Below are 24,608 nucleotides of genomic sequence, written 5' to 3' on the forward strand. Positions count from 1 at the left end.
ATGACTGTTCAATGTAATATTGCCACACTGGGCTTTCAGAACCATACAACTCTAAGGGAAGTTCGAATTGTGGGATTTGAGACCCTTCACAGCTTCAAGCTTGTTTTATTTGCTGGTTTTTTTACTACCTACATATTAACTTTATCCGGGAACCTCATCATCTGTCTTCTCATATTATTCTGTAAATGCCTTCATTCTCCAATGTACTTTTTCTTGTGTAATCTCTCTATGTCTGAAATTTTATTCACCACTAACATTGTCCCTAATTTGCTGCATACATTACTGAATGGTGGGATCACTATATCTCTTACCGGTTGCTTCACACAATTCTACTTCTTTGGGGTTTTTTCTGTGACAGAGAGTCTCCTCCTCACCATAATGTCCTACGATCGATTCCTGGCCATTTGCAAACCATTACATTACACATCGATCATGGACTCCTGGTTGTGTTTCCGCTTGACTCTCACATGTTGGACTGTGGGTTTCGTCATCATGTCAATCACATTAGGATTTCTATGCAGATTAGATTTTTGTGGACAAAATGTCATCAATCATTTTTTTTGTGACTTTTCCCCTATTTTAGACCTATCCAGCTCAGACACAACCTCCATAAAGATCATTGTATTACTGCTCTCATCTACAGACACTCTGTTCCCATTCTTCTTCATTATTGCTACATATGGATATATTATGATGGCTATTATACAGATCCCCTCAGCCAAAGGCAAGCAGAAAGCGTTCTCCACCTGCAGTTCTCATCTGAGTGTTGTCTTCACATACTATGCCACTCTGATCCTGGTCTATGTTGTCCCAGCTAGGGGATATTTATTGCTGGTCAATAAGGAACTTTCTTTACTTTATACAGTGGTGACCCCATTGCTAAACCCTATTATATACACCCTGAGAAATCAGGAGATTAAATTAGCTATAGGTTTATTGGCCAGGAAAATAAAACATGTGATTATCAGGAATCAAGGAGGATCATTGTAAATATATTGTCCTTTTCCTGTGATGGTTACAGGGTAGTGGATGCATGGAATAGCCTTCCAGCTGAAGTGGTAGAGGTTAACACAGTAAAGGAGTTTAAGCATGCGTGGGGTAGGCATAAGGCTATCCTAACTATAAGAAAAGGCCAGGGACTAATGAAAGTATTTAGAAAATTGGGCAGACTAGATGGGCCGAATGGTTCTTATCACATTCTATGTTTTTTTGGTTTAGGTTACCTTGCAATGTTTTTGAAGCAAAATAAATCATAAATATCTCTATAAAATCCTTGTCACTAGTACAAAATGTATTGTATGTTTACCATATCTTTTAGATTAGTCATTTTACTAAATATTTAATGTTTAGTTTGTGGGTGCACATCCTAATGCAATATTCTGCACACACCTAATTCTGTTCCTAATATTCTATGTTAGTGTGATTTAAACATCCTGATTTACAGATACTGGTGAGTATTATTTAATGTGCACTTTGAATTTCTTGTAGGGTATTATGCTATTTGGAAATAAATTAGGAGGGATTACCGTAAGAGGAAGTCAGTTCTGGTACTAGAAGTGCAGTAAAACGAAGGGAATTAATGTTAGTGATAAAATTTTCTCCTGAAGAGAATATAAATATTTGTTTCTTTATGTATGTTTTTCTATTACTTTATATTTGCTCTATATTTATTCCTTTGGTGGCATCTTGTGGCTAAACTGTGAATTACACAATTTTAATGTACCTTCCATATTGCCGATGTAGCTTATTGATCGGAATATGCAGGGAATGCCATCAAGGGGGAACAGCCAACATGGGTTTATGGGGCCCAATGCCCTATATTTCATATTTATAGCTAGCATCTTACAGCAATGTATGTAAAATCGTTGTAATATAAGGGCCACTAAACAAATATATCCAGTGCAGCAACCATTTAAAATCCTGATAAATGGTTCACTAAACAGATAAATAAAAATGGTGAGCACTAACAGAGGAATAATATTGTTAATTCCTCCTATAACTATACTAAAGTGCCATCCCTATGTAACATGCAATATAAAAGTCAATATTCACAAAAAATCTTTATTTATGTATTACTGGTATTTATAAAGTGCCAACATATTCCACACCGTCCACATATTCTACTCCCTACATTGTCTCTATGAGTTATAATCAAGGCAGATTAGATTGGGATTCAGCCGGTTCGCACTAGTTCGAGAGAACCTATTTCTGAAATTTAACAAGTTTGCCAAACTGGTCATTACAATGGCAGACTGATGTGTCTGGACCTCGGTCCATGGCCAAGGACCCGACACCAACAGGGGGCCCAGCAGCTTTCCCTGTATGAGAGGCCCCTCTACTGCCGGAGAGGTAGAGAGTCCATCAGCCTCCAGACCTTGCGAGTTGCAGCCAATCAGGGCATTGCCGTGGGTTGCCATGACAATGCTCAGATACATAAAGCGCCGGAGCTCACAAGATCTACAACACGTTGTCTTCAGCTCTGCACACAGCAAACCACCAGGGAGACCACTGGACCACCAGGGAATGGATTACACACACACACACACAAAAAAAAGGTATTTTAGTATGGAGAGGCTGGTCACTAAACCACAGCCTACCCACACACTACCACCTCCCTACTGTCACCACCACCCACACGGACACCACCTCCAGATCTGTCACTCCCCCACAGCGTCACCATTTCCATATTGTCACCCTCCCACACACACTGTCACCAACGCTCTGGCGGCGTTATATTGACGATGTGATCATTATTTGGAAGGGGTCTTCTAGTTTATTTTTTGAGTTTGTTGAATATCTAAATTTTAATCAATATAATCTGGTCTTTACCCCAGTTTGGAGTAAAGACACAATCAATTTCTTGGACCTGACATTGTTTAATGAAGCTGGCCAGATACGTACCAAATGCTATTTCAAGCCAACAGACGGCAATGGTTTTGTACATCAGGATAGCTGTCACCATAAGCCGTGGCTCAATGGGATAGCTAAGAGTCAATTTACAAGACTCAGACGCAATTGCTCGCATGACCATGATTTCCACACTCAATCACATCATATCAAAAGGAAACTACTAGAAAAAGGATATAAGAGAAATGCCTTGGAAAAAGAAATTCGTCATCTAACACAAATTGAAAGGAATAAGTTATTGGAGGACAAACTCACCCCTGACACTACAGACAACCGATTTAGATCTGCTTTCCTCACTCAATACAACACTGACCATAGGAAGATTAAAAAGGGAATACAAAATCATTGGTCAATATTATTACAAGATCCAGTGCTGGGAAAACATTTATCCCAACATCCTCAAGTGATCTTTAAAAAGAATCAGAATTTGAAGAATATGCTGGCCCCTAGCTACGCTATAAAACCTTCCCTTACCAACACCAATACGGGATTCTGCAGGGGATGTAACACATGTAAAGCTTGTAAAACTGTGTCCATTATGAGATCTGACACCTTTTCCAGTTATATAACAGGGAAGACATACCACATCAAATCAGACATCAGCTGCCACACGGACTTTGTGGTTTACTTACTGCAGTGTCCGTGTGGCAAACAGTATGTGGGTCGTACCACGAGAATTTTGAAAGTCCGTATTCTTGAACACTTGAATAATATTAAAAAAGGGTTAACCACCCATTCAGTTTCTGCCCATTGCAGCACATGCCCCTCCTTTTCATGGAAACAGTTTAGATGTATGGGCATTGAAAGGGTTATGCCCCACTGGCGTGGGGGTGATAGGATTAAGAACTTATCCCAAAGGGAAACCTTTTGGATTCATCAATTGCAAACATTAGAACCTATGGGATTGAACGTAGATATAGATCTTATTTGTTTCCTATAAAGCACAGTGATTTTGTGGTCCTTAGATTAATATCCGTTCATATCTCCCTCAATCCGTAATATTATTAATGGGAAAGACACATCTAAGGTAGATGCATTTAATATATTTTCCATAAAGTACATTTCTGGGTTTTTCTTATTACACCTATATAACTTTGCACTGATACCTAGGGGGCATCTGATTTAAGCCCCGACATCATATTTTACACATATTTCCTTGATAAGGTGATATTTGCTATCACCACCACCTCTTATTCTTCAATTTAAGGTGTCACGTATAAAAGGTTTTTTGAGGGTAGATGTGTATATTATAAATATCACCTTCTAAATTCACATTTATTATTATTCAAATTGTATATCTTATAACTTCTTATAACTTTAAATAATCTCAAATAAAATCTCAAAATATCTATAAATATTTAAGCACAAATAGGGCACTTCAGTTAAGATTATCCACATAGATGTAGTACCATTCTTTCAAATTTATATATTCTAATATTGAATTATATATGAACTGTGTTTTCAAGGTGTATAAGCGATATATGTTGCATAAATTTATTTTCCACTTTTTGCTGCCGATGTTATTATGTTTTTTCTTGTTAGATTCAAATTTATTTACAAATTCTATCCTCTGGGACTGTTCTTCTGGCGACCACTAGATGGCCACATCACTATATATCCTAACCTCTTTGAATTCCACTGTTGGAACGCATGACTCAGTGGAACGCGGAAGTGAAGGTTCACTTCCGGTTCCGGTTTTCGGCCGGCACAGAACCCGGGAAATTCAACTAACACTGAAAGAAATCAGCTGGAGAGGACCCACTGTTCCACCAATGAGGAAGGAAAGAAAGGAGAACGCCCAGATGGTTATCAATTAACTCAGGGATTAGCCCTATAAAACAGGACTGGTGGGAGGGTGGGAGTAGGCTGTATATTTTTTCTGCTTGTGATTTCCACATGTAATTTTAATTTATTTGGTCCCTGAGGAAGTTCCAATTGGTGAACGAAACGCGTAGGACCTCTTTTTAAAGCCTGTATTCTTATTTTTATTGCTGGGGGATTTCTTTCTACCCCAAATAAATTGTCTTATATTTTCCACCACCTGGAAGTCCTGTTTTTTTCATCTACTATCGGAAGCAAGTGGAGAAAGGCATCAGCCCCCCACTACTACCGGGGGAGGCACCTTTGAAACGCGATCTTTTCATCTACATCTCGTGAGTGCATTTCATGATCACTTACTAATTACTCTATGTAGATTTACACTATGTACACTTTTATGTTTCAATTATAGATCTCTCAGCCGTATCCCGAATATCCCTGTTGTTCTATATTTTACACACTGTCACCATCCTGACACACTGTCACCACCTGCCACACTGTCAACATCTCCCCACACTATCTACAACCATTGCAGGGAGTCAAACTACCACAGAGAGCTATAACCACTGCAGAAAACTATAAACACTACAGAGAGCTATAACCACTGCACAGAGCTATAACCACCACAGGGAACTATAACCACAGCAGAGAGCGATAACCACTGTCCTGAACTATAACCATTGCAGAGAGCTATAACCATGCTTGGGGACTATCACCACCACACAGAGCTAAAATGATCGCAGGTAACTATAGCCACCGCAGGGACTTTAAACACTGCAGGTAACTATAACCACTGCAGAGAGCTATAGCCACTGCAAGGAACTATAACCACCGCAGAGAGCTATAACCACTGCAGGGAACAATAACCACTGCAAGGAACTATAACCACCACAGAGAGCTATTACCACTGCAGGGAACAATAACCACTGCAAGGAACTATAACAACCACAGAGAGCTGTAACCACCGCTGAGAGCTATTACCACTGCAGGTAACAATAACCACTGCAAGGAACTATAACCACCGCAGAGAGCTATAACCACCGCTGAGAGCTATTACCACTGCAGGGAACAATAACCACCGCAGAGAGCTATAACCACGGTGGGGAACAATAACCACTGCAGAGAGCTATAACCACTGCAGGGAACAATAACCACTGCAAGGAACCATAACCCCCGCAGAGAGCTATAACCAGGGCCGGCGCGTCCATAAGGCGGCACAGGCGGCCGCCTTAGGGCGCACGGGCTCTGGGGGCGCAAGATTTCAGTGACCGGCAGGAGGGAAGCTCTCCCTCCTGCCGGGCCACCATCTCGGCCCCCGGTGCGGCGTGCGGCTGTGCTGTAATCAGACGTCATATTCCGGCTCCCGCGGTATCAGCAGACAGCGTGCGAGGGAGCAGAGCAGAGAGGTTAAAGCTTCCTCGCCGCGTCTGATTACAGCACAGCCGCACGCCGCCCAGCAGCCCCACTGGACCCCAGGGAAGGATTCATCATCCACACCAGCTCTCCAGGTAGGGAGGCTGGGTGGAAAATATGTATTTGTAAAATAATTAGTGAGTGTATGTGTGTGAGTGTATGTGTATGTGTGTGAGTGTATGTATGTGTGTGTGTGTGTGTGTATGTGTCTGTGTGTGTGTGTGTGTGTGTGAGTGTGAGTGTCTGTGTGTGAGTGTATGTGTCTGTGTGTGAGTGTATGTGTCTGTGTGTGTGTGAGTGAGTGATGGCGTGTGCGTCTGTGATTGACGGCGTGTGCGTCTGTGATTGACGGCGTGTGCGTCTGTGAGTGACGGCGTGTGCGTCTGTGAGTGACGGCGTGTGCGTCTGCGAGTGACGGCGTGTGCGTCTGCGAGTGACAGCGTGTGCGTCTGCAAGTGACAGCGTGTGCGTCTGCAAGTGACAGTGTGCGTCTGCGAGTGACAGCGTGTGTGTGTGAGTGAGTGCGTCTGTGTGTGTGCATGTGAGTGTTTGAGTGTGTCTGTCATTGTATGATGAGTGTGTTTGTCAGTGTATGATGAGTGTGTTTGTCAGTGTATGAGTGTGTGTCTGTCAAATCAGTGAGAGTATGTTTGTCATTGAGTCTGTGTGTGACTATCAGTGTGTCTGTCAATGAGTCTGTGTCTGTCAGTGACGTCTGTGTGTTTGTCATTGAGTGTGTGACTGTCAGTGTGTACAGAGTGTAGCGGAGCGGAGCGAAGCGCGGTACAGGAGCTTCTGTTTCCTGTACCTGGCCAGACTGACAGGAGGTGCTCACAGAGAGAGCACTCCCTGTCAGTTCGGCCGGGTACAGAAAACTGAAGCTCCTGTACCGCGCTCCGCTACACTCTGTACACACTGACACACCAGGAAGGGGAGTGTGGGGTGCACCAAGGGACAGGGAGGGAATGGGAGAGAAACACCAAGAGACAGGGAAAAGAGGGGGGAGGGGAGAAGAACACTAAGGGACAGGGAAGGGACCATTAATGGTCGGGGAGGGGAGAGGGGCTGGTTAAGAGGCACATAGGTGAAGATGTTTTTTTTCGGGGGGGGGGGGCGGAAAAATGCATCTTCGCCTATGTACCTAAAAATCCAAGCACCGGCCCTGGCTATAACCATTGCAAGGGACAATAACCACTGCAAAGAGCTATAATCACTGTAGGGAACAAAAGCCACCGCACAGAGCTATAACTACCGCAGGTAACTATAGCCACCGCAGGGAACTATAACCACCACAGAGAGCTATAACCACTGCAGAGAGCTATGACCACTGCAAAGAGATATAATCACTGAAACATAGAAACATAGAAACATAGAATGTGACGGCAGATAAGAACCATTCGGCCCATCTAGTCTGCCCAATTTTCTAAATACTTTCATTAGTCCCTGGCCTTATCTTATAGTTAGGATAGCCTTATGCCTATCCCACGCATGCTTAATATAAAGTAATAGAAAAACATACATAAAGAAACAAATATTTATATTCTCTTCAGGAGAAAATTTTATCACTAACATTAATTCCCTTCGTTTTACTGCACTTCTAGTACCAGAACTGACTTCCTCTTACGGTAATCCCTCCTAATTTATTTCCAAATAGCATAATACCCTACAAGAAATTCAAAGTGCACATTAAATAATACTCACCAGTATCTGTAAATCAGGATGTTTAAATCACACTAACATAGAATATTAGGAACAGAATTAGGTGTGTGCAGAATATTGCATTAGGATGTGCACCCACAAACTAAACATTAAATATTTAGTAAAATGACTAATCTAAAAGATATGGTAAACATACAATACATTTTGTACTAGTGACAAGGATTTTATAGAGATATTTATGATTTATTTTGCTTCAAAAACATTGCAAGGTAACCTAAACCAAAAAAACATAGAATGTGATAAGAACCATTCGGCCCATCTAGTCTGCCCAATTTTCTAAATACTTTCATTAGTCCCTGGCCTTTTCTTATAGTTAGGATAGCCTTATGCCTACCCCACGCATGCTTAAACTCCTTTACTGTGTTAACCTCTACCACTTCAGCTGGAAGGCTATTCCATGCATCTACTGCCCTCTCAGTAAAGTAATACTTCCTGATATTATTTTTAAACCTTTGTCCCTCTAATTTAAGACTATGTCCTCTTGTTGTGGTAGTTTTTCTTCTTTTAAATATAGTCTCCTCCTTTACTGTGTTGATTCCCTTTATGTATTTAAATGTTTCTATCATATCCCCCCTATCTCGTCTTTCCTCCAAGCTATACATGTTAAGATCCTTTAACCTTTCCTGGTAAGTTTTATCCTGCAATCCATGAACCAGTTTAGTAGCCCTTCTTTGAACTCTCTCTAAGGTATCAATATCCTTCTGAAGATACGGTCTCCAGTACTGCGTACAATACTCCAAGTGAGGTCTCACCAGTGTTCTGTACAATGGCATGAGCACTTCCCTCTTTCTACTGCTAATACCTCTCCCTATACAACCAAGCATTCTGCTAGCATTTCCTGCTGCTCTATTACATTGTGTGCCTACCTTTAAGTCATCAGAAATAATCACCCCTAAATCCCTTTCCTCAGATGTTGAGGTTAGGACTCTATCAAATATTCTGTACTCTGCCCTTGGGTTTTTACACCCAAGATGCATTATCTTGCACTTATCCACATTAAATGTCAGTTGCCACAACTCTGACCATTTTTCTAGTTTACCTAAATCATTAGCCATTTGGCTTATCCCTCCTGGAACATCAACCCTGTAGGGAACTATAACCACCACAGAGAGCTATAACCACCGCAACCCTATACAGAAAAGGCCAAACCACTTACTCCCCGTCCAGCTTCAGCCACTGGGTCTGCAGTGCTTCAGAATAGCAGCGAGAAAGCTGACCTAACGGAGCTCACAAGCTTAATTACAAAGAATAAATCAAGATTTAAAAAATCCATCAATGCTTTCCAGCAGGCTGTCTTGAGGGCGACACGTAGACTGGGCGTTCGAGATAGTAATGGCTTTGAATGCTAAGTCACAGCACTGCGATTGGTTTAAACTAATCCAGCATGGAAACGGCTTGGTGCACAGTCTTTCTTTGTCTGTTTTCCCTACATTCAGTTTTACATTTTACTTTCATATAATCATTTTTTAATGAAAAATTATAAAAACTGAGGATACATGGCAATGTGGGCATTCTTCCCCTCATCGCATGACAACCTTTTCTGGAGGTTTTAGAGGAATGTTATAGATATCTGAATAAATAAGGCACAGAGCGTGCCGCTGATCCATTTTTGAATTTATAAATGCCTATTACACTATACATAAATAAACATCAAACACCCCCCTGCACCTCCCTCACATTCCGTTATGTATTTTACCCATGTTTCCCCCCAGGCATCCCCCTACACTCATTCAAGGGCTTCTAACACGTAGTGACACAGTCGTATTTACATACAGATTTACAGACACACACACACACACACACGGTACATGCAGTTACATCCACAGAATACACACAGCACACATTTTGCTCATCATGCTATCTCCTAAAACCTGGTGTGAGTGGGGGAGGGGTGGTATTTGATAGAACTCCTGTCACCGTAGAGTTACAGAGCTGGAGCAGGTACACAGTCCAGGTCCTGAAAGCCCACAAACGGAGGGACTGGGCTTGCTTGTGTCACATGGAAAAGGCAACACAGGAAGGAAAACAGTCCCCCAGAATGGATGATAAAATGCCACCTCCCTATGAATGATGCCTGACTCCAATGGACTAACAAGGACCCAACAGAGCTGACGTTGCCTAGCAGTGACGTACTTACAGACCACCTTTTACTTTACTTATTATCACTCATGGACTATCTCTGGCTTTTGACATCCACCAGATACCCTAGATTAGCATTGTTCCTTAAAGACCTTTTACCAGACAAGAGATTGTCTGCATTGCTCCCATTTTATTTATAATATATGTATTTGGTTCATCTTGTGATGGCTGTGTCCTGCCAAGGTTCTTTATGAATTAATATGAGGCTTGGTGTGGAACAGGTGTTCTAAGATGTTTCAAAAGATTGAGAGCAAGTAATCCATAATCGATGATTTCAAACAATGTGCTGGATAGGTTAACAAGGAACAAGGTTTAAGACCATTGTTAATAACCTGGACCTTTGTATCGAAGATCCGATGTGGCAAAAGCAAGTTTATCTCATGACATTGAAGTCATACTTGGGCATTGTTAGGTAGAACATTTCTAGAACTGCTATAATATGCCATGTATCCCGTTGTTGACCGTACTAACATCCTCATCCACTGACTGTACGGACGGCCACAAATCAGCTAGACACCGAGCAAACATCTCTCTAAATATCCCCTATCCCCGTAACATTCAGAACCTGTATCAAATCAGTTTAACGGCTTCAGGTCAGTGTCCCTCTCAAAGTTATACCGGTTTTAATCAAATATTAAGAACTGTTATATGATATGACAACAAGTGCAGGAGTTTTATTAATCTCATCATGTAACAATGTCACATTAAATAATTATTCCAGAATACAGGGGACAGGGGGGTAATGGGATTCATTGAAACAGAAAACTTATTTCTTTCTTCAACATTAATCAATATAAAAAAACTGGTTATCTGAATATCTAGTCCTACAACCTAATAACAAACAATGAGCTAAAACCTCACATATAGTAAGGGATGATCACAGCTGAAGGGACATTTCTTCCCTCCTGATCTAATCAAATATATTGAGACCTGAGGGAAGTATCTCCTTAAAAGTTTCCTCAAAATCCAATCAGAACAAATCAATACACAGAGAGGACAGATCGATAGGTGGGGATTATTCCGCACGAGAGCATGTATTTGGAGCTAATTACTAGCTCCAAAAAATGGAAGTGCTTTTCCTTTTATTTATCTCAGCAACCATCGGAAAATGCTGCACCATATTTCGTTTTTTTGGCCTCTCTTTTGCATTTTGAATTTTCCTGATTGGATTTTGAGGATACTGTTAAGGCACTGCTTCCCTCTGTCCCTTTTCCACACAATCCACGAACAGAAAGAAGAGACTCTGGTTTGGGTTGTTTAAGCTGCCTTCCTGCACTACAAACAAACTTTACAGACCTTATGTGGCGGAACTAACCTCGCCACTGGGCCCTGGAGAAGCCTGTTTGCTAGCCTCCTACCTACTGACTATGGCCCCTGGGTTATTTGGGGCATATTGTACTTTATATGGCGGCTACTGGCCCTTTAAAATCATCGATGGACATATTGGGACTTTTGGGATACTGTACCTTTAAGACTGTGGAGCATATTACAGTGTACTGCCTTTCATATTATATATGTATTTATGTGTTAAGTTTAACCTGGGTGATTTGTATGCAGCATTCATCTGATTGTTCGGTAGAATTACTCCATTCAGTATATTGAGTGAAACTACCGAACAACCAGACCACCCAGGAATAAGTGTGCCTCCAATTACAGTTTGCAACAATGTTGCAAACGGGTAATTGGCAATCCATGTAATGTATTCTTTGTCCTCTGGGTGGCCGCCATTCGGGAAACAAACACGTGGCGGCGGCCATCTTAAACTACCGAACAGCGGTGTTTTGCCGTCGAGTGTCTGGAACTAAAATCGGACACTTGACTAGGCAAACACCGCTGAGACCTCCATACTTCCAGGAATTCGTATAGAAACTACCGAATGACCCGACTTTCGGTAGAAAGAACCCCACAAACAAGGGAATTCATTCAAACCCTCTCTAGGCTCTATAACACAGGCAATTCGTCTGTTTTCATTCCCTTGTTTGTGACCGACCGCAGGGCCAAAATGCATGGAACTGTTTTCGGATACTTTACCCATGCGGTCGGTCAAATCTTTGGAAACCCATATCTGCCGAACTGTTCATCCGAATGACTTGAATTTTGGATATGTTTCCCCCCTGAATAAGGGCTATCCAGCGATGCTGGATTTAAAGGTGTACCCCCTGTTTTTGGGGTACATCCAGAACTTGGCTGGAAAAGTGTACCGGATAATTGGGTTTAATGTTATCTGAGGGGAGGGGATGTGTGGGCTGAACCATGTATGTGATTGGTTATTTTATGCCTCCCCCTGGGTGTGGCCTGTATGTGGATTATTGTAATAAAAGCCAGGCTGGATGAGCCAGTCCAGAGTTCCTGTTTTACCCTCAAAGTGATGTGTCGTCTCATTATTGGGGGGAAGGATTTATTGCATGCTGTTCCAGTTGACTGCTAGGAGTACAAGCCTATTCGTATGGTTCCTATTCAATGGTCTACAGCATTCATATGCTTGGGAGAATTTAAAAGGTTTCTCGGATTCGGTGATTGTGGTGTCTGCCAGAGTGCTTGGAGTCCTCAGGAAGCGCTAGGAGCATCCATTAACGGAGGTACCAAGTCGGGGTGCCAGGTGATCCGTTACAGTTTCCTATTCAACTGTCTACAGCATTCATATGCTTGAGAGGATTTATATGCTTCTTCGGTTCGGTGATTGTGGTGTCTGCCAGAGTGCTTGGAGTCCTCAGGAAACGCTAGGAGCATCCTTCAACGGAGGTACCCAGTCGGGGTGCCAGGCGATGCGTTACACAGTCTTCTCCAATGCCCAGTGGTGAGGCTGCTTTCGCCACACCCCCTTTCCCCAATCCCCTAATAAAGACACTGATATCAAATTAAGGAGAATTGCTTGACCACAGCTTTATTAAACAGTATATTTAAACTTGAATCTTTAAAATGCTGGTTGTGGGGCTCAGAATTCAGTTCCTGTCAAATTATCAGTAACAGGAACCCCTAGGAACTCCCATTGGCCTAGCTTTCTCTACTGTTATTCCAGGTGCTGATCAGGGCAAACTCCGTAGCTGTGACAATAACTGAAAAATATAACACAAAAACTCAACAGGAAAGAACAAAGAGAGAAAGCACTAAAAGGACCTAAGAAAAGCTAGCAAGACCAGAAAGAGGATGGGAGGGCAGGAAAAGCGGCTTGCAGTATGCTGTCCAGGATCAAGAGGAAGTAGAAAGGTAAGTGGCAACAATTGATACTTTCACCCCAACATTGCATCCATCTTTCTTCCAATTATTAACGGTCTTCTAGGACTGTCCCATACAGGTATGTAGGGCAGTCAAGTCCCATCTCATCAAAAACAGTGCACTGCGCTCTCTTTCAGAGGACATCTTACATTGAGGACTAACCAGGATGTGAACCTGGAATTTTGGGTTCTAAGGCAGTGATGTTGATGAGATAGAATAAATAAATAAATACATAAGGAGGGTCAACCCCCAGTGAACCCTTAAAATTCACAATCGTATGCCCAAAGGTAATCAAATGCTCAAAAACTGAATGAAATAGGAATAGGAAAATACCATATCTACATATAATATTATGGATATTTTGCAGTCAACTGAAAGGAGCATATAAGCGCCCTCTTGGTTCGTTTATCCAGAATAAAAAAAAATTGAAATTGAAACTATCCAGCAGAATTTTCCACTTGTTGACAAGTTTATATTTTCTTATTTTTTTTAGTAATATTGTTAAAGTTTTGTTGCACATTTAATGGTATCTATTTAAAGATCTCGTGCAGGTAATTCAGCAGGAATTTCTTGCGATCCACTCTTTCACGTTTTGGATTCCTTCGTTCTCTCATTTGAAAGGAGACATCTTCTAGAGCATTATAGAGGAACTTCAGCACCTCTGTGTGTCTGCCTCGTGATCTTATATGGTCTTCTGCTGTGTAATTTTCCAGAGCCATGACCTGCTCTGCTCCCAATAATTTGAAGGCCTTCTCAAATTGATAGAAGTCACCACTAGTTTTGTTAGTGAGGATAATGAGAGGGTAAATACCTGGGGGAAAAAAACAACAACTCACAAGAAATAACTAGTTTTAGTCTTTGGGTTAACTTCTCACCAATGCCAGATAATTATGATATTAGCTGAGGATAATTTAATATGTTAATTAAATATTTAATGAGAGATATTTTTGACTATACTTTGGACACAGAGAGAGATATTTTTATGACACAAAAAGCTACTGACAAAAAGTTTGAAGAATAAATGTAGTCAGAATGATGGGTGATATTTCAATATGTGGTGAGTCTGTACATTGGAAATATAGAGAAATAACAAACCTCCATGTGTATTTTCTGTGTCAGTCCAATCTTTAGCCCTCCCACTATAGTATACTTAGCACAGGGGCCTCTGTGGTAGCACAGAATAGGGCAAGATAGGGGAATAACTTGGGTGGAAATGTTTTTTTTTGCGGATGTGTGGATTATCTCACGTAAAAGCTCTTAGAAGAGCTTCCTGAAAAGAGGAGGATATTTAGATTTTCATGCCTATCAAATTTTTTATGTCTAATCATTTTTATTTGAAGCGATTGGCGCCTGCCAGCGGAATACTGTTAGCAGTTTTGATGTTTATGGACTGTGTGCCACTCCAGTCAGTAATATATTTTCGTACGTGAATAGCTGGAATATTGAAAGGCCTGAATAAACATGAAACAGGTTTGCCAAATGAATTCTATCCAAGAATCCAATTATTAACATTAACAAGGATCCCTGTTGTAGCGTTATTTTAATTATATTGGTAACGGTAACGTACCTGTCATCGTTCGACAGTTCTTGAGAAAGGTTTTTATCTCTTGTCTTTCTTGCTCAGCGAGGTCTTTTGTAACACTGCAAAGAAACAGAATTCATTTTATGATGGAAAAACAGGGTTTATTGTTGGCAGTAGTGTCATCATGATGCTCAGACGAAAAGAAGAAATAAAGATTTAAAGAAGATCTTTTATACGTGTATTTTTCATTCTTTACCCAGACTACACAAAACAGGGACGATAGAGCAAATGTTGTGCCCATTCACAAGAAAGGTAGTAGGGAGGAGATGGGCAACTATAGGCCAGTAAGCCTTACTTCAGTAGTGGGGAAAGTGATGGAAACCATGTTAAAGGATAGGATTGTTGAACATCTAAAATCACATGGATTTCAAGATCAGAGACAACATGGATTTACTTCAGGGAGATCATGCCAAACTAATCTTATTGATTTTTTTGATTGAGTAACTAAAATTATAGATCAGGGTGGTGCAGTAGACATTGCTTACCTAGATTTCAGTAAGGCTTTTGACACTGTTGCACATAGAAGGTGTAACGGATCAACTGGCACCCCGACTGGGTACCTCCGTTGAAAGATGCTCCTAGCGCTTCCAGAGGACTCCAAGCACCAGACACCATAAGCACCGCAGGCTGCAGCTATCTCCCTTCAGAACGAAGCAGGAACAAGCTCTTACAAGAGCTCAGTGATTATAGCAAGGGAATATGCCTAGCATAGCAATCCCTTGTAGCAGATTCCCCCAATAAGAGACATGACTCAAGTTGAGGGTAAAAATAGAACTCTCTGGCTGCTAGCTTGCAGCCATTTTTATTAGGTGCTCCCATGAAGGGGAGGGACACACACAGTAACGTACATTAACCAATCACACAATAGTTACATCCCACACATAGCCCTCCCCTCTACCTGTAAACTAATTATCTGTACACACAGGAAAATACAATTATCATAGGTAGGGAAAATACAGTTTTTACACAACATTCATAACTCCCAAAATATACATCACATTCGCATAAAAATACATATTCACAATCAATCCATTCAGGGGAATAACATATAAAAAAATGGCATGAATCAGACCAGGGGTTCAAAAGTTAGTAAAAGTATCTTTTGTTCCCCCTGGCTCAAACAGTAAAAGTAAAACATCCCCACAATGCATCCTGGCTTCCTCCCTTCTGCCCTGGAGATAATTGGAGAAGGAATCTAATTATCTCCAAAGACAGAGCCAAACTCCATTACCCACATGGCAGACAAAACGACAGTAAAAGACATAAAAATACATACTGATACATTTTGTACATAAAACACACATTTCTACATATCCCCAGATAGCTTTGATCTGACTGCACATTATTAGATGAATGGCACTCAGATCACACGAATAAGCCTTTCTGCAGGGAAAATAAACAGTTTAACCTGCAGGGCCATAGTCCAAAGGCAAGAGGCGGGCAAGCAGCCCCCTCCAAGGACACGTGGCGAGGTCGGTTTCGCCACAGAAGGCTTATCAATAAACTGCAATTTTTAAGTTTGGATTCCAATATTGTTGAATGGGTAAGGCAGTGGCTGAGTGACAGGCAACAGAGGGTTGTAGTCAATGGAGTATATTCGAAGCATGGGCTTGTCACCAGTGGGGTACCTCAGGGATCTGTACTTGGACCCATTATCTTTAATATTTTTATTAGTGATATTGCTGAAGGTCTTGATGGTAAGGTATGTTTTTTTGCTGATGATACTAAGATATGTAACAGGGTTGATGTTCCAGGAGGGATAAGCCAAATGGCAAATGATTTAGGTAAACTAGAAAAATGGTCAGAGTTGTGGCAACTGACATTTAATGTGGATAAGTGCAAGATAATGCATCTTGGACGTAACAACCCAAGGGCAGAGTACAAAATATTTGATAGAGTCCTAACCTCAACATCTGAGGAAAGGGATTTAGGGGTGATTATTTCTGATGACTTAAAGGTAGGCAGACAATGTAATAGAGCAGCAGGAAATGCTAGCAGAACGCTTGGTTGTATAGGGAGAGGTATTAGCAGTAGAAAGAGGGAAGTGCTCATGCCATTGTACAGAACACTGGTGAGACCTCACTTGGAGTGTTGTACGCAGTACTGGAGACCGTATCTTCAGAAGGATATTGATACCTTAGAGAGAGTTCAGAGAAGGGCTACTAAACTGGTTCATGGATTGCAGGATAAAACTTACCAGGAAAGGTTAAAGGATCTTAACATGTATAGCTTGGTGGAAAGACGAGACAGGGGGGATATGATAGAAACATTTAAATACATAAAGGGAATAAACACAGTAAAGGAGGAGACTATATTTAAAGGAAGAAAAACTACCACAACAAGAGGACATAGTCTTAAATTTGAGGGGCAAAGGTTTAAAAATAATATCAGTAACTATTACTTTACTGAGAGGGTAGTGGATGCATGGAATAGCCTTCCAGCTCAAGTGGTAGAGGTTAACACAGTAAAGGAGTTTAACCCCTTAAGACCGCAGCCAAATGTACAAGTTGTGATCCAAACAAAACATAAACAAAACCTGGCATTTGTGCTATATGTCTGTCCAACCGTAATTCACCTCTTTCATATTATGTGCATCCACACTTATTATATATCATTTTATCCAGGGAAACAGGGCTTTCGTTTAACATCAAATATTTAGGTATGGAACATAATTTAATATGAAAATATGCTTTTGTTTTTTTTATGTGCTTTTACTGCAGTAACATACACATATTTGTATTCAGCGATGTCTCACGTGTAAAATAGTACCCCTTATGTACTGTAGCCCCATGTAGCTAGAGCGCAGCTAAGCGGAAAAAGGCCTTGACAGGGGTTAGGAGGCGGGCTTAGGAGGAAGTAAGCAAGGGTTGGAATTATGGGTAAGTAGGATTGGCTATTTAAATGAGCAGCCATTTTAGGTGAGTCATTCTAACTTTCTACCTGGTTGAGTTTGTCCCACCCACCCTCCCTTTGTTTGTTATGTGTTTATTTACCCGTTTCTTTCACAGCGGCGGGACGGGGAGTTGAAGGAGAGGAAATAGGCTCCCCTGGATGAACGTGAGGTGGAATAAACAAATTGTGGTCATCGGTGGTTGAGAGGTTTCGAGTCCTGGAGGTGGCTCAGAACCTGGTGGGGCAGGGGTATCCGGGTATACCCCTGCCGTGGTTAATGGATGGTTGGCACTTTGGAATAATGTTGGTGTATGTTATAAATATGTATATGTGTTATTATATGGGGGTCATTGCCTTTTGTATGGTAGCCGAAGGAACAGGATGCGAGGGGGCGGAGTATGGGGGGCAATGACCCATGTTTATCTGTTAATTTATTATCGTTATTATTATTATTATTATTATTATTATTATTATTAATATTATTATTATTATTGGTTAATAAAGCTGTGGACAAATTTCCCCATATTCCTTGGTGTCTGTGTGTTATTGGGTTAGGATATGGGTTTGGTTTGTCCTGGATTCCGACTGCCCAAAATGGCGACTATACACCTGTCAAGGTTTTATGGTGTTTTGGGAAGTTACAGGGTCAAATATAGCGTGTTACATATTTCAGTTTTTTTTACATTGAAATTCGCCAGATTGGTTACGTTGCCTTTGAGACCATATGGTAGCCCAGGAATAAGAATTACCCCCATGATGGCATACCATTTGCAAAAGTAGACAAACCAAGGTATTGCAAATGGAGTATGTCCAGTCTTTTTTAGTAGCCACTTGGTCACAAACACTGGCCAAAGTTAGTGTTAATATTTGAAAATGCAAAAAACTAATTTGAATGCAAATTTTGGACAGTGTTTGTGACTAAGTCGCTACTAACAAAAACTGAACATACCATATTTGCAATACCCTGGGTTGTCTACTATTGGGTAATTTTAATTCCTGGGCTACTGTACGGTCTCAAAGGCAACCTAGCAAATTTTAATGTGAAAAAACTGAACCGCAAGCCTTATATTTGACTCTGTAACTTTTGAAAACACCATAAAACCTGTACATGGGGGTACTGTTATACTCGGGAGACTTCGCTGAACACAAATATTAGTTTTTCACAACAATTATATCGTCAGTGTAAGTGCCATTTGCGTGTGAAAAATGCAAAACATTATTAATAGCGACGTGTTTGCCAAAAGAGACCCTTTCTAAGCATTTTACAAGTAACTTACAGTGAGGATACATTTTAGATTTTCAACACTTAGCAATAGAAGGCGTTTTGGGTGGAGCACTTTTTTGCACTAAAGCACATGATAGATGAAGAAGATAGGGTACGTTTCATGTGAACTGGTCTTTACCAATACACATATATCTTAAAGGCTTAGCCCAACCACCATAACCACTTCAGTATGTATGTACATGCAGTGTTTCAGCTTGAGTTATTTGTACTTGTGTGCTGGAGGCTATTTGTGCCCCCAGCATCCGTAACATTGGCGCCCAGACGTTTTACGTTTGTTATTTATGGCTTATAGCACCGCTGTACCCCCTCCTTCTTCCCCCCCATTTAAAAAAAAGAAGTATTTAATAAATATAGAATTTTTATGAATTGCTTATTTTGACAGTGTTAGTATTTCACTGAAATTCCAACCCAGTCAAGAGACATACAGAGAAGTTAGTATTACTTTGTCTCTTTATTTTCCCTCCACCTGACACTTCCTGACAATGGATTGAGCTCCCGCTATCTAGAAGTGTCAATCCCCCAGCCATCACCAGTGACAGCTGAAGGGAGTCCTCCATAGACTTTATTGCTGTGCTCCATAGACTTGAAGCGTCAGGAGATGAAGAGGACCCACCGAACTAAGATGGCGACACCCGCGAGAGACAGGTTCTCACCTTTATCTGGTAAAACAGAAAACAACAAATACAGGGTGTGCCAACACAATTAAATAAATATAATAAAAAGGTACCAAAAAAACAAGCAATTAGAGTCTCTAGGTCTCAAATTATTTCTTCAGGAATACACAGGGCGTCAAATCCTCATCAGCATATGAAAAAGAGAAGACACAGAGGGGACCAATAGTGCAATAACTTTAGGAAATGTTGCCACAAACAACACTAAGATAAAGAAGTGCCTACTCACATTTGTGAGAGCTATAACCAGCTCCAGGTAAAACAGCATACTGTGGTATTTAAACTGTGGTATGTAGTAGGATATTTCTCTGACGGTATTTTCAGTGTTGGTCACATGAAATAAAATCACAAGAAAAAGGCCCATAGTGCTCTCTTTAATTTAAAAATGCTGATTAAAAAATAAGAGATGCACTTACAATATATAGAGCAGACAAACCGCTCTATGTAACAGGCCTGGGTGGAACAATCCCCACCTAGGATTCTTTGGGTGATGATGTAAGAACTAAGTCCTCAAATAGGTGCCTGTTCTCCTCACAAGCAGGTTTGCATGGTAATGAAGACTTAGATCTTAGTGCAGCCTACCCTTTTTTGCTGTGATCAGTTCTATTGCGCTGTCCAATCCGTCTTTTCTTTTGTGTTATTCTCACCTTTATCTGCCCGCCTTGGCCACCGGACCTCAAGCAAATTCTGCAAAGTCCCCAGAAGGTAACAGTGCCACTTTAAGTAAAACACACACTGGTGCTGAAAAGTTGCCAAACACAGTGATTTAATGTCAAACCGATTAGCAGAGTGCGGAGAAAGTCTGCTTTATCTCTAGGAGTTGCTGGACAAATAAAATATAAATTCTATAATAAAGTATATTTTCTCCACCTTCTCTTATCTTATTGCAGGAGCTACACCCGTCCTCCAGAACCCAGGAATTAGACTAAGTGATGCGTTTATACGGTGAAGGAAAGAAAGTCTTTGTGCTCCAGTGTCGGGAAATAGTGGAAACATTAAATGTTGGTAATGTATGTTAAAGTAGCCAAGTAAGCATGGTGGACCTCCTTTTCCATGGGGACTAGCCACCGGATATGAAATAGCAAAATTTGCGCCAACACTTCTTGACCATTCTAGTTCATGATTCAATGAGAAAATGTATACAAACGAAAGGTATCAGCATGCCAAGGTTTTCCAAATCAAAGGTTTACTTGAAAAAAGGTGTCAAAACAACACAAAAATTACAGTTCCACATGGGAACTTTCCTCAGGACAAAGACAAGTGTACTAACTCAACAACACATATTTATAAGACCCCATTTAATTACTCACTGTGCATCTGTGCAGTGGGCTGGTGTCCACCCTAACCAACAGCCGTAATCGAGGGTAATTACAGCTGTCTGAATGGCCTAATCCATTATGCCTGCCACGGGCCTACTAATCAGTTGTGCCGCGTTGTCCTGGCAACCAGGATGCTTTTTACTGCTATACGGGGCAATTCAATGAGAAAGTGGATAGTTTATCAGCAGTACTAAACCAATGGGTGTGGATCTTGTTGCTTGAGCCCTGGTATCTGGTATTGATGGAGGATTCAGCAACCATGATTAATATATTATATTATTGTTGACAAGCAACATAGAGCCCAAGATCAAGTTCCCATCATTCTGAGTAGTTGGAGAGGGAATACGCAGTTGGCATAATCACCACATTCCAGGGAAGTGAGAGGGAGGAATCAATGGGTCTTTTAATTACATGTAGATTAATATGGAACCTGATTTATTTCTGATAAAAAAAAGACTTGGAGGCAGCAACATTAGGTATTTGATGGTGAGGGACACATTAGTAGGATCAGGACTGGTGGCTAGAAGGATTGCACAACCAGTTCTGTCAGCCTCTCTAAGATATCTAATTGTACGGTGCATACAGCATTATCTGTGGGTTAGGAAAATCCAATCAGTGTATGAATATCAATTGAGAGAGGGTGAAGAGAAGGAGTCATTCTTACCTCAAGGAACGTATGAAAGAATTCAACTAGTTGGCATTTTTTCAGGTGTGTAAAAAGAGTACGATGTATAAGTAGCTCATAAGATGGCCGGAGAATTTTATTACCCAAGGAGTAGTCATGAGTGAGGGACACCTCACAATGGGAAATGATCATGTATTTTAGACAAGAGGCTTTCTAATTGTTACAGTGGCTTCTCTGTGTAAAAACATTAAAGGGTAACAGAAATTCCAGCATCAGATAAAGGAATTAGGGTTGGGTCTGGAATCTACATGTTAAAAATGGTCAAACGAGGGAAGGAAATGAGGGTTACCTGCTGGTGTTTAAAAGCCCTCGAATTTGCTATGTGTAACTACATATATCACCAATGGTGAGAATGTTCCCAGTTGGGCTATTTTCACCTTAAATTTTAAATTCACTTTGAATTTTCACCGTAGTGTATTACCATGTCTATGTAATATGCACAGTACTTACCTGTAAACAAACACAGGAACAAGGTAATCTGTAAAATTTGGGTCCATTTCTGATTCCTCCACTCGGTTTATCATTTCCTGGTAGCTTTGTGGCCAAATTACCTTCATGTTCAGAGGGATGAAATTTCCTTAAAGAAGAAATGGGTAATGATTAGTGGAAACATGATACTTTATAGTCTATTTCCATCTGTAACACTATAGATGTCTATGGTTAAGTCAAATAACAACAAGGGCAAATAAAGCCAATGAATTGGTTAATAGGACGTGCATGGTCCTCTCTAGGCTTTTGCATAGCCCAGGACACAATATATTACTGAGGTCCCCGTTTTCTCCTTTGCATCTTATAACTCGGTTTGTGTCTGAGAGGGGCACTTAATACAATTCTGCTTTTATTTCTGCTTTTATTTTCGCTGATAACAATACATTTAGATAATATAGCCAGACTCACATTGGCAGAAGAGGATAGAAGACTCCCCGTTTATATCCCCATAGAAGAGATGTGAGTCCATCATGAGTGCGTGAGTTTGTTCTACCCAATCACATTGCTCATCTGTTGGAGAAGGCTTATATGCCTTCTATTGTAGGAGTTTAACAGTGACATGATTGAGCCACTCACATTAGTCCATTATTTCATAGTATGTGATGCAGGGCACTTACATTTTTGTGTCGCTATATTTGAAATACAAAACTATTAAAATTAACCAAATTTTCCATTTGACCTCAAACTACTGACCTCAGCATAGTGTAAGGCAATAGCAGGGGTGCTATCACTATGCCCAGCCAGAGTAATAGGGGTTCAGGTTCCCTGTTTAATGTATTTATTTGATCTATTAGCCAGTTATTGACCATTTCCCATTAGCTTATTGTGCAGGTATTGGGGTGAATCATTTACTTTTTTATTCCATTATGACGTATTTATGGATATTTCTGGGATATTTGGAGTTTTTCCAGTAGGACAGTAATTCAGAGTTCATTCTAATCAAGTCAGAGATGGTTCTGTATATTTTTGGAAAAAAAGCTAATTTCTTCTCTTCCTCCAATTTGAACTCTAAAGAGCACAGAAATGTACCAATTAATCTTCATTATTATGTATTAGGAAAGTGGTCACTTCTTAGTTTTATTACCAATTAGGAGATCAGTAGGATCTAATTGTAGCATAATTTGTAAACGATTAATTAACAAGCATTTAATGGGTCAAACATCGCTTACCGAGCTGAGCGTAAATTTCTCCGGTCTGGAAACTATTCATGGTGGAGCATCCTCTGTTGTCCACTATGGTGATGGTGGGGGTCAGGTGATAAGCTGTCCTGCTTGTTGTGACTCCACCATAGGACTCTTCAGCCTTGGCGTATATCTGGTAAGGTCCATCTCCTAATACATACTTACAAGAGTTGATCAAGGAGGACTTCCCATGGCCCATGTAACCAAACAGTTGCAGAAGAACTCGATTATAGCCCTGATTCCCATGAGCACAATTATTAAGACTGAAGTTATGGATATAGTGACGTATAACATCTACTGGTCGTGACTCTTCCATTGTATTGCTCTTTTGCTTTCTTTGAGTGATAACCAGGAACTCACAAGATGAGGGTGTAAGGATGATAGATTAATGACAAAGTTTCGAATCTGACTATTTAAACATTGAAAACGAAACTATTTTAGCTGTGAGTAGCAGGGTGTGTAAATAAGGAAGTAGGGGACACTCATACACGAGCTTACAAAAACATCTAGTGACTCTGGTAATGTTTCTTCTGATCGAAAAACAGCAGGCACAGGGTAATGGCACAACTGAATTGATCAATGTAGTAAATGTGTTCTTGATTATATATTTAACATGTATGTACGTAGTGGGGAATCGCGATGCAGCCTAGAACAAAACTAACCACATTAAACCCCCCAATAACGACAGACCACTTAGTATGGATGAAACAGGCCACAGCATTTATTATCACAAACTAAATTACTGCATAACACATCCATAACTTTATTTATTAAATCTCTTCTTTTCTGTAACCAAAACGTTAGACATAAATAAGCATAAATTAACATATATACATATATAACTCCACACATAGTGTTATACAGTGACCCAACCGTCCTTGCCAATAAAAACATGGAGTGGTTCCTAATCACCACTTCCTCTCACCTCCCCCCTCGTCATAAAAATCATATATTTCCAATGCCCGCCATTAGCCGACCTTATCCACGCTCGATGGGCACGAGACCTCAGGCAACCTAAAGTTAAACCTTTAGAGCAGGGGAGGTTTGAGACCTTAAAAAACTTGTTCATCTCATTCCATCTACTTAAACGTAACCTCAAACTCAATTGGCAAGGACATACCCCCGCCACAACCCCGCTGTTTTACGCCTAAAATCAGCGGGGGACCCCACCACAACCAGCCATGGCCTGTTCCACCACTCCTCGCAGCGCTAGAGTAACAGAGGTCAAGTCCGACCTCCAGCAAGCGCACCCTTCCCCCGAGATAACTAAACCACATTTAGCCAAACCCAAT

General features: G+C 40.8%; 2 protein-coding genes across 2 annotated transcripts; one reads left to right on the forward strand and one right to left on the reverse strand.

The window, feature by feature from the left end:
* Window positions 1-990, forward strand: LOC134571398 (olfactory receptor 6B1-like). Its single transcript, XM_063429602.1, has one exon. The coding sequence runs from the start codon at window positions 1-3 to the stop codon at window positions 988-990; it is 990 nt and encodes a 329-aa protein (XP_063285672.1).
* An 11,948-nt stretch (window positions 991-12,938) lies between these two features.
* On the reverse strand, window positions 12,939-23,861 carry LOC134571059 (uncharacterized). Its single transcript, XM_063429104.1, has 4 exons — window positions 23,305-23,861; window positions 22,097-22,223; window positions 14,780-14,853; window positions 12,939-14,023 (listed from the first exon to the last, which is right to left on the reverse strand). Exons 1-4 carry the CDS (start codon window positions 23,630-23,632, stop codon window positions 13,743-13,745), a joined length of 810 nt encoding a protein of 269 aa, XP_063285174.1. The 5' UTR covers window positions 23,633-23,861; the 3' UTR covers window positions 12,939-13,742.
* Window positions 23,862-24,608: the final 747 nt, after the last annotated feature.

The sequence above is a fragment of the Pelobates fuscus genome, chromosome 8 (genome assembly GCF_036172605.1).
Source record: "Pelobates fuscus isolate aPelFus1 chromosome 8, aPelFus1.pri, whole genome shotgun sequence".
In the NCBI taxonomy this organism is placed as follows: Eukaryota; Metazoa; Chordata; class Amphibia; order Anura; family Pelobatidae; genus Pelobates; species Pelobates fuscus.